This window comes from Montipora foliosa, chromosome 6 (genome assembly GCF_036669935.1).
Source record: "Montipora foliosa isolate CH-2021 chromosome 6, ASM3666993v2, whole genome shotgun sequence".
Taxonomy (NCBI): domain Eukaryota; kingdom Metazoa; phylum Cnidaria; class Anthozoa; order Scleractinia; family Acroporidae; genus Montipora; species Montipora foliosa.
In genome coordinates this window covers 56,678,020-56,692,324 of record NC_090874.1, presented here as the reverse complement: position 1 = coordinate 56,692,324, position 14,305 = coordinate 56,678,020, and the positions used below count along the sequence as shown (strand labels likewise).

Sequence of the window (14,305 nt, the reverse complement as noted above, 5' to 3'; positions counted from 1 at the left end):
CTTGTCCAATCAACGCCTCTTTGAGTGTGTTGCATTGTGGGATGATTTTCTTTCCCTGGCAAAAGCGCGTGATTTTGAACAACAACATGTCCGCAAAGTGGAGTTAATTGAATATCTTCACTACGTAGTTTTTATGGGATTTTTTCATGGAAACGACGCTTGCTTTAGACGCCGTTTAAGATCAATGTATCTTGCAGGTAATCAGGGGTTGATTAAGTATGCTGTCTATCTTAAAACTAATGATCGCTAAGAAAAACGTAGACTTACTATCTTGCTCATCGAGCGAGTGGGCTTTAGGTAATCGATGTGATACGTTTCTTGTTGCAATCCACTATCATGCCAGATTAAATGATTATTTTCCGATCATAGTAAGTTTCTTGTTTGTTTTAATTATTTTAGTGAACTATCCATTCCGTTACCGGACAAAATTTAAAATAGCAAGTGACAGGAAAAAAATCATGTTAAGTTTAGAAGCGACAACAAGTGATCTGTGTCTTTGTTCGCCGGTAACCATGTTCGTTTACTTTCAAGTTATGTCCACCTCTTATTAGAATACTTAAACTACCGCCTTTCTCATGAGAAGTAAAACAATTGGTTTCCGACTATAATTATTATTTGATTATAAATTTTGTTCATTCAACAAATTGCATCAAGATGAGATAGAATATGAACGTCGTCAGTATCCGGTGTCCGTAAGAGGTCCTTCGCTGCTGTCCGTGAAATGCGATTCTTGATGGCATTTTTTCCACGTCTGTAAACGCTTACCGATCTTCGTTTGTTGATAAAAGTAATAATGAAAAAAACTTAAGCATAAGTTTTGTATAAAGTTGCAATGAGCGTAATATTGATGGAAACTCCTTGGGTGAAATTGCTGGAGCAACATGTTTTGTCCAAAACTTGCTGACTTGAATTATTCTTAACTCGCAATTTTGGTTTATTCTTCTTACCGTAACAATGGCATTTGCTGCCATGCAACACAAAAATTAAGCTTAATTTAACGCTAAAGCAGTCGTCAATATTCTACTTGCTAACTGACATCGAGACTCTGAACATGCACACTTGCTAACTTAAGAGAGAAGACTTCTCTAGCTTTCATTTGGATGTTGTTGAATGTTTTGGTTTTAATTCTGTTGTTATTTTAAGTATGATAGAAGGCATTCCCCGCTTTCTATGTGTTGTAACACTTAATACAAATCAAATAAATTTTTGTTTAAAACAAAATGGGAACTAAATCTTGTCATTTAAAACAGTGATAATATTTTCTTCATATTGATAGTAAATGTAGTCTTCTTACTAAAGGCAGATCTGTAAAACTCCGATCATTATTATTGTAAAAATAATTTGTTGTCTCCGTCATTATTCACCATTTGAGGGATTTGATTTTGATCCATACTGTTAAAAGTGCTACTATGACCAAAAAATGAATTTTTATTTTTATTTGGATTTCGAAACTGTATGTTAACTAAGCAGTAAGTGACCCAAGTTTTAAGCCTTGATTTAAAAAATATACTAGTTATTTTAATTGTAATTTTCCTATTTAATGGTCCATCATTACTATCTTTAAAATCTTGAGAGAGTTGAATTGGGGAGAAAATGACGTCAAAGAATCAATAGTTTAAGAATGCAATGCATGTGTATGTGGCTGAATTATTATGCAACACTGGGAGTGACAGGCTGTCAGACTTTTAAACTCATTATTGCATATATGATAAGCTGCATTTACGCACTGAAATTTTAAGCTAGTGAGTCAATGATGTCACTTTCCCTTAGGTGCAATTGGTCAGTTTGGAACATGAGTAATGGCAGACCATGAAATCCAAAACTTACACTCAAAGTAAACAGCCTTTGGATAAAAATCAAAGCTCAAGATTTTGTCAGTCAAGTGTTAAGCAATCACACTCTCAAAATCTGAAGAAAAAAAGGAAGTGATTTTTTGATCATAGTAGCACTTCAATAATATTATAATAAAAATTTACATGTCATTTAACACTTTCTTTCTTTTTGCATCATGGAGTTAGAATTAACTCCAAACCATTTAACCTACATGTAGGAAATACATCATTAATCTTTGCGTGTAAACTATTAGTTATTCATTGGGTATCTTTTTTTTTCTAATCCTATCACCTTCAATTTTTGTGTATTATCATTTCAGAAGTTTTGCACTTATAATTCCTGTAATTTTTTCAGCAGATTCGAAAAACAGTGGAACTACAAAAAAGGTTAATCACAGCAGTTCCCAGATATCCCCAAAAAGTCACAGAATTAGATGCACAGCTATTTTGATAAGTGCCACAAAGCATCCCCTTAATCTTCTCTTCAACTTCATCGTCACTCAAGTCTAAGGATTTAGACAGTAATGTCACAAAATGTCCCCAAAAAATGTGCTTCTGAAGTAAATTTACCCCAACCTAAATACTGCTTACCTTATTGTTAGAAATTGTTAGCATAATTATGCATAGGTTTAACAGGAAACTTTGTGTTATTGGGCATCAATCTAATTGCATACCTTTTTGGACATAAGTGATAGTACAGCCCTTCAATTACTCTTGATTTAGTAAAAATGTCTAATTTATAACTAGAATTTTTCCTCTATCAGGGAATTTCAACTTGTATGGAGAAAATAATTACAGTCAAGCAAGAACCTATTGATGATGCATATCCTTCACCGCCATCAACCACAACAGCATCAACCACTGTTTCTACTGGAACAACAACAGTACTAGTTCAAAATTCAACAACAAGAACTACCAGTGTAGTTAGCTTGGGCACAGCAACAGTAACGTCAGGGAGCATTACAGGGGCTGCTACCGTGGCAGCAGCTCCTGAACCTCAGATATTCTTCATCCAACCAAAACCTGAACTGCAAAAAGCACAATGTACTGTGGTCTCAGTCATGCAAGGTTAGAATTAGTGGAGAATACAGATGAACGTTATTTTTAAAAACAAATGACTTGCTTGTGCAGCTACATGTACGTGACTGTATCATTTTAAACTGCACTGACAACCCTGTTTTGTCTATTGTGGTTAACTAGCCCCAGATATGGTACATTTGCACCCCAAGATCAGAGCACAACTAGTTGACTTTTCTTGTGAATTTGATTACTTTATTATTTTTAAATATGTCTTGAAATGATTGTCGCAGTCCTGAGCAGCCAGCCTCTGCGTCAAGCCAACCGTGAGCTGGCCGGTCACTTTGTGAGTTCATGGTAAATTGTTAGAGGATGGATGTATATGAAATATATAATATGTAAAAGCTCATATTTTAACTGCGGAGAGAATGTTAAGTCTTGAAATTATCACTGCAGTTGCTGTATGAGCACTACAAACCTGAAAAAGAGATCAGGGGTTCAAATCCTGATAATTATTATTTTTGTATAATGCCAGACGATTTTAGTCATCAACTAGGGGTGTCCTAAGGCGTTTGAGGTGTCAGTGGGTTAATGATATTTGTAGTTCCTATTTTTATCTCCAAAGATAATTATTAGTATTCTGTAATTTCTCTTTTAATGGGGATATTAAAAGAGTTTTTTTGAGTGAACTCGTGATTAATTTGTGGTAAAATAAAGATTATTATAATGTAATTTACTCTAGTACAATCCAGTAATGAGGTAACATTCATGCTTATTAATCAGTGGAAGAAAAAGTGGGGGGCTGAGGCTGTGGATGAATACTGAAAACAAATCTCAGGCCTGTAGACATGGCAGGACTGAAATCAAGTTGCCGCAATCCCCATGAGTCTACTCTAAAAGTTGGGAGTCTGACAACTGTCCCAAAGGCTGTTACGGTAACCATTTAACCCTTTCACCCCCATGGGGTTCCCCATTGATGAGTAAAATCGTCTGGCATTAGACAGAGTAAAATCTATAAGGGGCACTCTTGGGAGTGAAAGGGTTAATGGGGACATAGTTTTTGAGTGAATCTAGCTGTTGTTAACCCTTTCACCCCCATGGGGTTCCCCATTGACGAGTAAAATCGTCTGGAGTTAGACAGAGTAAAATCTATAAGTGGCACTCTTGGGAGTGAAAGGGTTAATGGGGACATAGTTTTTGAGTGAATCTAGCTGTTGTTAACCCTTTCACCCCCGTGGGGTTCCCCATTGACGAGTAAAATCGTCTGGCGTTAGACAGAGTAAAATCTATAAGTGGCACTCTTGGGAGTGAAAGGGTTAAAAAATTAATATACATTGTAAAAAGGGAATCTGATTATTGTGTTTTGTACAACAGGTGCCACTGGAACAACAACCAATACAAGGACAGTAGCTACAAATGCCCAGTCCAAACCACCTGTAGTCGTTATTTCAGGTAGCCCGATCAAGCTAACGCCTCTGTCACGCACAGGGGCAGCTCTAGGTGGTGCACAGGCAAACTCTGGTACAGGCAACAACATAACATGCACATTGGTTCATGTTCAGCCATTTAATGCAGCAACCAAGCAACACATTGCTCCAAAAGCTGGGGGCTCCCCAAACAAGGCACCTGTTCCGCTTCAAATTCAAAAACTTGTACCAATCAGTGTTGCAGCAAGTTCGTTGGCTAAAATACAACCCGGAACAACACCACAGTTTACTATGGCTGCTCCAGCAGCTTCAACTACGAATGTGCGTCACATTGCGCCTAAAGTAAGCATTGTGCCGGCTGTGCCAGGTGCTCAGACTGTCCGTTTAACAACACCAGCCATGCAAGTCAGAAATATTGCACCAGCTGAGAAACCAGCTCAAGTTCCCCAACAGGTATCTCTGTCTCTTTCCTTCATGATATAAATATTACTGTATAGTCATGCCCAAAGATAAAGTTCAGTATCTTGTCTGTAAAAAAAGCTGTTAACTGGCTATATTGCCAGAATATAGTACTTTCTGAATTCTCACCCAGCTTTGATGATAATCTCTTCTTTTGCAGCTGGCACCCAAGCCTATTGTGACTCAGGCATCTAGTGCAGCACAACAGCCAAGGCTTATAGTCCCAGCATTACCTTCCAACATGTCACAAATATCTGGTGTAACTGGTGCAGCAGCCACAGGAAATGTGCAGTTTCCTCATGGAGTTATCAGTGGAGGGGTTGTTTATCTCCCTCAGGTAAGTTGTTGAGACTGTAATAATTCATTAGGTTCTGTGTGGGATCTTTATCTGAAAGAGTTATTTATGAATAAGGGTCTTTAAACAGGACCTGTGACTAATTATTTGCATCCAAGAATACTAATAGGATGAACCATTTTGCTGTTGTCAGGGCAAAGGCAGCTCTCTCTCCTGAGTTATTTTGTCCCTGTGTGATGGTCAGACCAAATCAAACCCATGTCCTTGTGCTGAGCAGACTGCTGTCATATCCAATTACACGTAGGCCATCCAGGTGGTGTTGCCTTTCTCTCTCTGCCTGTGGTAGCTGCTCCAAGATTTTCACAGTCCTTTGTTATGTGTTTTCTGCCTTTCAGCAAGCCCTAGCATCTGGTGGTGGTTTCCCTATTGCAGTCCCTATGCAGACCAGTGCATTGAATACAGGCACCCAATCAGGGATGACTGTTAATGGGTAAGTAAAGGAAGAAAATAATTATTATTGTTCTATCATGTTTGCCTATAAACAGACAAGAACTCCAGGGGTGTTTTTCAGAAATGGCATAGAAAAAATTCAAAGTCTAGTAGTTTGTTTGGCCAGGCCATTTGAACAGGTTTTCTGAAGGTCACCACTCAACATGATATTATTGTTTGGAAAGAAAATCTGTATCTTTTTGGTAGGAATCCCAGTTCTTTCCACATGTATGCTTCAATAGTATTTTCTACAATTTGTAACTTCCATTCTTCTTGGAGGCCTGTGTGTTGTTTTGTAGTACTAAATAATAATATTATTTTTGTCTCTTCACATAGCCCTTATTATTATTATGAATTATCTCTTCAAGTAATACTCCATAATTTGTTGTGACAGGAATTCACCTGAATCATCTCCACCGAGTAGACCACGCAAGCCCTGCAATTGTACGAAATCACAGTGCCTCAAACTGTAAGTTGAACTTAATTGCTTTATTACAGTTAAGTGCAACAGAGGATGTAAATTGCAGGTTGTAGATGAGGGTTACAGGTCATTGTTTTACCATAACTGAAACAACCCAAATCTTTACAAAGTCATGTAGTGTTGAGGCCTACAATGTAGCATTAGTAAAGGTTTGGGTTGTTTCAACTTCATTGCAACCTGCAACCCACAGTGTACACCATCCTTATATACAATGATGCCTGCAGTTTTGTGTAACACGAGGTTTATACATTGTATGTCATAAATGTAACTTTACTTCTGGTTCAAGTTTATCACCTTATTAATTTAATGAACCAATTTTCAAGACTGCTTACTGCTTAAGTTACTTGTCAGCAAGATGTCATGATTAAACAACAGAAGTTACATGTATTTTCTCATATGTGGCTCGTCTTACAGTGTATCTTGTTCTACTTTCAAACAAAATTTACCAGCAGTACTAATGATTGTTGATTTCGGTCGCAATAGTAGCAAGTATGATAAATACTGTAGGAAACAGACAACTTTTTTAAAAGACATGTTTCTGCATGCTTATGCCATCATCAGTTTAATGAGTTCCTAAGTGTGAACAGAAATTGGTAAACTACCATGGTGTAAACTATCCATGGTTGTTTACCAATTTTCTTGTGCGGGTTGTAATTCCCATTATATTGCCGAAACTAGTCGCCACTTTTCTACCAGGATAAAGGAACACACCGAAAGCGATAAAAACTCGCATATTTTTAAGCATTTCAACACATCTCCTTTATGTAAGAGCAAATACTCCCCATCGTGCTTTAGTATTCTGGATTCTGCCAGCAACTCAATTGATTTAAAACTCAAAGAAGCTTTTTATATAAATAAGATCAAACCGAAACTTAACAAACAATTGCAGCATTACAACACTTTTCTCACATTTTTAGTTTACACCTTGATGTTTGACGTCACGCTGTAAATAGTACCCACTTTTGTATTACGTCATGTTGTACAGTGTAATAATTTTTTCATCTACCCGTAGACTTTATAACTGTTCACACTTAGGAACTCATTAAACTGATGATGGCATAAGCATGCCGAAACATGTCTTTTAAAAAAGCTGTCTGTTCCCTACAGGATTGTTGATTTATTGTAAATAATTTACAGATTGTTATTCTGAATCTTCACTTTAAGATATCCTTATTGATTGGCAGGTACTGTGATTGTTTTGCAAATGGAGAATTCTGCAACAATTGTAATTGCGTGAATTGCTCCAATAATATGGAGCGTGAAAAGGAAAGAAGTAAAGCCATCAAGGTAACTGGATAGCATTTGTTCAACATTTAAAAAAAGTAAAGTTTTCATTTTATAGACACTTGAATTTCTTGGGTGTCTATAAGAGACAATTGATTGAATTGTCCAGAAACATGCGAGGGTCACTTCTTCCTTAACCCATTCACACCTCAAACACCCAAGGACGCCCGCCATTGACGAGTAAAATCGTCTGGCGGTAGACAGAGTAAAATCTACAGCAATGTATTGAGACTCACTCTCAGGGATTAATGAGTTAATGCAGACATAGTTAACCCAGTGCTGGAAATATCAGTCGGTCATCGGACATTGTCTGATTAAATTTTCAAAATGTTTAGCCAATTTCACATTATGATCGGACACGATGACCGAACATGTCACCAGCACATCTTGAGTTCTCTTCTTCAAGGTTTTGTCAGTCAATAAATTATGTCTGGTCCAATTTGTCAAATGTCCGACCAAAAGGAAGATTTGAAAGGACATATGTCCTCTGAATAAAGAAAAATTATATCCAGCACTGTAACCCATTCACACGTCAAATGCCCGAGGACACCCCCCATTGATGAGAAAAATCGTCTGGCGTTAGACAGAGTAAAATCTATTAAGATTCACTTTCAGGGATCATTGGGTTAATGGGGACATCGTTAACCCATTGACACCTCAAATGCCCTAGGACGCCCCCCTATTGACGAATAAAATTGTCTGGCAATAGGCGGAGTAAAATCTATAAGTGCCACTCTCAGGGGTCAATGGATTAACTCTGTAACCTTCACTTCAAATATACATGTACATGTATACAATTATTCCAGACCGTACTTACTTGCTAGAATTTAAGTGTGCACTACTCTTTTAAGCACAAGCACTTTGCATCATTGCTGTTACAGTGTAGGTCAGTTAATTTTCATTGTTTTTCTTTTGTGTTTATTTTCAGGCTTGTTTGGACAGAAATCCTCAGGCTTTTCATCCGAAAATTGGAAAAGGAAGGGTATACAAGGATTCATATAATTATTTCAATTTAATCATTATTCAGCATGAGAGCAAGTCGAGGTTTTAATTAATGACAAAGTACAAAATGTTCCCAGACTTTCACACATCTTTTTATGAAGTGGATGTGGTCCCTTTATGGACTGCAACACCAAGTATTTGTTTGTGGATAGGACACGTACATGTACTGCTGAAATACAATAAAAGGTTTTTTTTTTTTCACACTCTTAGGGTGATGCTGACAGACGACATAATAAAGGTAAAACTTCTGCGTATCATTTGTCCTCATGCAGTTTTTATGCCCATCTCCTAACTTAATTTCTTGTTTTGTTTAGCAGGAATGAACTTTATACAGGATATTTTGGTATTTTAAGTTCATCCCATTTTTCAAGATCCAATAACTTGAAGAAATATTGATGTGTAATTTTTAGAGAGCAATAATTTATTTCTGTATTCAGCTTCTAATAGTTGTTATTGACTACGACCTCAGATAATTAACTTTTTTATATTTATATCCTTGTGCAACAGGTTGTCATTGTAAACGATCAGGCTGTCTCAAAAACTATTGTGAATGTTATGAGGTAATGCGGCTTTATGCTGTAAAAGGGAAGAAATAACTTTTCCAGCACCCTGAGATGTTTTGAGCTCTTTTTCAATTTAATATGATTTATGCATTAATTTGTTCGCTGAAAAATCATTTTCTACTTCTTTTTATCCCAACGTTGTAGGCCAAGATTTTGTGTACAAATCTTTGTAAGTGCACAGGATGCAAGAATTTTGAAGAGAGTCCAGAGCGAAAGACGTTAATGCATTTAGCAGACGCTGCAGGTAATAAAGCATCTATTTTGACAGTAGGAGAATGAAAGTGAATCTTACATTGCCCAACTTACTTCCGAAAGTCCCGTGTGAAGGTTGCCTCTTAATTAAAGAACAAAGTCAGTGCGGCACAGGGATACCTGGTTAAGAGAATATTGGTTTGGTTGTGACGTCATCGCACGACCTTGCCTCTGTAAGTTCATCTTTTTCAAGTTAGCCAATACGCAAATGTCGCACTGCTGGAACCCGCGTTTGTTTGGGGGAAGCAGGGTTTTCATAGCTTTTCAAACTACCGGATTGGGACATGAAAGTACCGGACATAGTTATGGCCGATTGCTAGTGCCTTGTGAGCGAACCCTCGAGGAGGTGTGGGTCCCTACAAATATTTGTAAATGAAACTCTCTCATATCTTGCGTTTGGAGCAAAAAAAAGAAAACTAAACATATCGCGTGAATGAAATGTGGACAGATCAATTAGTCCGTTTAGTAAGCAAAATATGGCGATGTTACTTCTTCAGTTAGTTTGAAGGATCTATATTGCGCTTGATTGTCTTGCGTTTCTTCAGCCCATGGCTTCCTAAGATAACCAAGTCCGAAAAAGAAAAGAAAAAGGAAAGGAAAAAAAGAAGCCAGTAAATATGCAAACTTGTAGCGTCAAAGCACCGGACGTGAAGTCTTGAACAACCAGACGAAACATCAAGTGAAAACCCTGGGGAAGTTGCATTGCTAGCGTGCTGCATTTAACTCTGCGTTAAGTACTTAAAACAAGAAAAACAAGCTACTTATTCTTTTAAGCCGAACAACGAAAAGAGAAAAAAAGTAAGCAGACGACGAGAAAGCGATAGTCAACGTGAAAGAAAGAGCGTGAGAAAACAGCCTGAATAGTGGTGACGAAAAACGGCGAAAAGAGCGAGAAAGAGCACGGAAAAAAGAGTAATTTATAGTGATGAGCAGGCCGTACTGGTCGTGTTGTAAGCAGACTGGTTATTATAAAAATATCTGGAAACGAAAACATAAATACATTGTAATTGAGGAGCTCCGCTTTTAGGCTTGCCTAAATGAATATATTATTGTTCCTGTCCTGATGCATGGTTGGAGTGTTTTTAGTGGAGATTTTGAAGTAATTTTTGGAAAGCGCTGTCATTGCTCGTTACCAAGAGAAAATGAGGGGACAGAGAGGGAGGCTCCCGGTCCAGCCCTTGGGATATGTCATGTCCACGAACTAGTTATTTTAAGACGTGCGGAAGTCGTTGTTCTAGCGGAAGTCTGTCTTGCGAGACGTCCGCATGCAGGCCAACCTCGGTCTGATGCTTGAAAGAAAATAAATATTCATCGGCTTTCCACGTGCACCGCCATTTTCTCTTTTCAATAAGAACCTGTGAGCGAGGCAAGACTTCATGCGGACGTCTCGGAAGACAGACTTCCGCTAGAACAAATACTTCCACTCGTCTAAAAATCGCTTTCGTGTACATGACATATCCCGGCCAACGCCCTGAGCCTCCCTCTCTGTCCCCTCATTTTCTCTCGTCATTGCCTTGCTTGTTCTTACAGTAGGTTTAAAGTGCCCATCACCTCAACACACTTTTCCACTTTATTAATTCTCCGATAGCGTCCGAAATACATCTTGTTGTTTTTAGAACCTTTTGATTGAAATGTCACTATTCTGCCTACACTAAACCCGAGACATTCAATGTGAAATAGTTTATTAAGGATGAGCCAGTCAGTCATCTAGAGCACACTACATATACATATCATTATACAGTCTTTACAAAGATAGACGTAGACATAATGGGCATGAAAAGCGAAAAAAGGTGTGCCACGCCAGATACGAAAAACAACTAAAAAACCACCCTTTAGATGTGGCCAAAAAATCTGTGGAAACGTATTCCCCATCTAATGCTGTGGCACCGGACCTCGGGGAAGAGGTAAACAGAGTAAACCATAAAATATATGATATAAAATTAAATCAAATGAACCTAAGACTGACTGACGTAGAATGATTAATATTTCCCACCAAAACCTTTAAATAGTCCCCAGAATCCCTAGACAATACCCGAGCCTCTACATCGTGCCGTCAGAATAGCAATTTCTGACTGAACGTCAGAAATTCCATTTTTTTTATTGGCGACGAGAAAAGTGGGCATACTTATCCATAACCGAGCAATGAAGTGGAATTGGTTTGATACTGGGTTGACGTCAGGGATTAATTTGCATCGCTGTTTTCAAAGAATAGGCCATTTCCGAGTTCATGTCTCCCTCCCCTTCAAAGCGTGTCTAAGTGCGGAGTTTTTGTGATGCTGGTCAGTACTACTTTACTTATGAATGAAAACTAATTTTCATAAGAAAAACTTCGCACTTAGACTCACTTTGAAGAGGACGCAGACTTGAACTCGGAAATGGCCTATTATCTCAATGCAAAGCAGTCTCTGACGTCAACCCGATATTGAACCCATTCCCCTTTCCTCCTCGGTTATTAATCAAAGCCTGACCACTTTTCCCGTCTTTCAAAGCCAATAAAAAAAGTGACATTGCAATCAGAATATTAGAAAACAACACTATGTATTTGGGACGATTTCGGAGAATAAATAAAGTGGAAAAGTGTGTTGAGGTGATTGGCACTTTAAAGATCATTCCCCACATTGAGTGATCTCTGGCTTTGTGCATTTGTTGTCCTTTATGGTTAGCTGATTTAATTGTGAGTTTCCGCTGGGATTGACCAAAGTAGTTACCGTGTTTGTTGTTGACACTATACAGTTCGAAGGAACGACACAGTTCAACACCACATGCAAATTGTTCGGGAGCTTGTGAAGAACGAAACTTATAACAATATGTACTTTTGTTATTCAACGATATACCAATAGTAGTCCTTGTATTCTGTGCTTATGCCCACAGTTATTGCACACTGTTTCATTTTCAGAGGTTCGCGTGAAACAACAGAATGCTGCCCGCACAAAACTCGAATCTCAAATAGAGGACCTGCCATCTAGACCGACATTTTTGTCAAACTCTGGAGAGAGGTAAGCGTCATGCTGGATGCTTTGTTCGATTTTAAATTGACGATTAAGAAAACAACTTCCTCGTTTACTGAAATTCTGTGATTATGTCTACGTTTTTTGCTCCAAAACTGCTCTGAACACTGCCAAAAAGCAGTTTTCTCGAAAACGTGCGGTTTTAGGCTGAAACGAACGTTTTGCGTAAATTTCCTGTGCTTACCAAATGATACTGTCGTTGTGGTTATCGTTTTAAGGTATTCGCTCGAAAACTGCTCAGAATACTGCTAAAAAGCAGGATTCACAAAGTGTTGAATTTGAGGCTGAAACGAACGTTTTCCACTAATTTCCAGTGTCATTTCAATTTTTACGAAATAATACTGTGGGTGTGATTATGTCTACGGTTTTTGCTCCAAAACTGCTCAGAACACTGCCAAAAAGCAGTGAAATGAAAACTTGCGGTTTTAGGCTGAAACGAACGTTTTGCACAATTTTCTAGTGTTAGCTAAATTTTTACCAAATAATACAATCTCTCCAGTGTGCGTTGCTATCTCCATGGAGACCATCTGTAATGCGTGTGCGTAGCCCCAACAATGTTGGAAGAGCTGTGCAAACAACATTGTTGCACTACACTTTTGCGATCAGGGAAAAAGCTCAAAAGTTTGACCAGTTTCAAACTTCGTGCAACAGCTTCCAGCAACACCGAACAACATATAACAGGGTGTGGAAACAGACGCAACGTGTAACATCGAACAATGTTGGGAGTTGATGGGAACTTCTTTTCTTCACTCTTTGCGCCTTATTTTCAGACTCCCGTTTTCGTTTGTCACGGACGATGTTGTTAAGGCAACTTGTCAATGTCTGCTGGCCCAGGCTTCCAATGGTGAAAGTGTAAGTTGACGTTTCAGCTTTAATTCTATTTCAATTAATTAAAGTATGCAAAAATGTACCTCCTAGTCTTGTCATTGAGGCAAAACTATAGGACTGCAGTATCCCACACTCCAGCTAACCTTGCGTTCACCTCAACAGGAGGGGAAACCTCAAGCAATGATTGAAAAGTTGGTTTTAGAAGAATTTGGACGCTGCTTGTTATCAATCATTCACACAGCCAATGGGACCAAAGGCAAGATGAAGTCTTTAACGTGCAATCTGTCTCTTGTTGCTTCCTGTAACCCATTCACTCTCCTTCATTCCTCAGTTTTGAGAGTTATCTTCGCCGTCTAGTGCAACTTAGAGATTAGCCTAAAAGTACTGTATGCCGTCCTCTCGGTGTGTCCACTTGGCGAAGCCTGGAAAGAAAGCGACGTTCCCTCGGTTTGACTAGCCAGCTGGCACTAACGCTGCTTTGCCGAGTGATACTCAGTGAAGCACCTTTCTCATGAAAAGTTAAACAAGCGATAACAAAATTGCCCAGATTTCTGGCGGCCCTCGTTTTTTTTTTTTCTTTTGATTGGGTTTTCCTCGAATGTTCTATTCGCAAGGCAGATCTCTATCCATTCTTGTGCCCTTACATTTTAAGCTTAATCTTCCACACAATTACAAAAGGCAGACAGACAGAGTCTTGATTTGCATGCATTGGCTAGAAACTTTTTTTTTTACCTTGGTCACTCCTTTTTATATTGTCGAAATCATTTTAAAAACGGCATTTTTTCCTCTCTTTTTTTTGCCAGAATGAGCCTTGTTGGTGACGTGCTAATCTGTGGAATCCACATTTTTCATCCTTGTTGGGATTTTAATCATTCTGTTCAAACTTGGACAGAATTTTTATCCGGTACATAGTAGTGTAAATAGTGATTTGACAATGTTTTTGACTGTTAAGCATTTTCAACGTTAACTGTACGTGTAAAAATAACGTTCTGCTTTATTAGCCCCACCCTCGTCGTTTCCAAGAGCAGGTTCGTTGTCGACGAAGAGGGCCAATATCCGAAGAAACAATGGGAAGAACGTCGACGAAGCAATAAGAAACGAGCTTACCCTGCCTTATCTTTCCATTTCTTCTCCTTCCCGTTTCCACAAACCACTTTGGTCGCAAGCAGGACTGCACTAATCGAGTGAGCGTGCAATCCGCTGTCCTCACGAAATGAGGGGTACCTGCAGTCGATATTCGCATATTCGGGAAATAGGAAAATATCAAGGACGTTAAAAATAAAGTCTACCTGAGAGCGTTTTTCTGTCAATTGTCGTCGAAATAAACCGCTTTTAGGCCATTACAGCGTTATTGCAATGCAACGAAAC

At 38.5% G+C, this 14,305-nt stretch overlaps 1 protein-coding gene across 1 annotated transcript; it reads left to right on the top strand.

Annotated features, from left to right (window-relative positions):
• The first annotated feature begins 49 nt into the window (after positions 1–49).
• On the top strand, positions 50–14,235 carry LOC138007855 (protein lin-54 homolog). Its single transcript, XM_068854953.1, has 15 exons — positions 50–197; positions 2,597–2,900; positions 4,224–4,729; positions 4,896–5,072; positions 5,426–5,520; positions 5,914–5,988; positions 7,185–7,287; positions 8,213–8,266; positions 8,497–8,524; positions 8,794–8,846; positions 8,994–9,093; positions 11,998–12,097; positions 12,880–12,961; positions 13,100–13,193; positions 13,741–14,235. The coding sequence occupies exons 2-15, from the start codon at positions 2,612–2,614 to the stop codon at positions 13,743–13,745; spliced, it is 1,761 nt and encodes a 586-aa protein (XP_068711054.1). The 5' UTR covers positions 50–197; positions 2,597–2,611; the 3' UTR covers positions 13,746–14,235.
• The last annotated feature ends 70 nt before the right edge of the window (positions 14,236–14,305 follow it).

Bases quoted from the DNA above. Each gene is read 5' to 3' on its own strand.
- LOC138007855 (XM_068854953.1), top strand. From the start codon at position 2,612: ATGGAGAAAATAATTACAGTCAAGCAAGAACCTATTGATGATGCATAT. The intron at 9,094-11,997 runs GTAATAAAGCAT...TTTCATTTTCAG, and splicing joins GCATTTAGCAGACGCTGCAG to AGGTTCGCGTGAAACAACAG. The intron at 12,962-13,099 runs GTAAGTTGACGT...TCACCTCAACAG, and splicing joins AGGCTTCCAATGGTGAAAGT to GAGGGGAAACCTCAAGCAAT.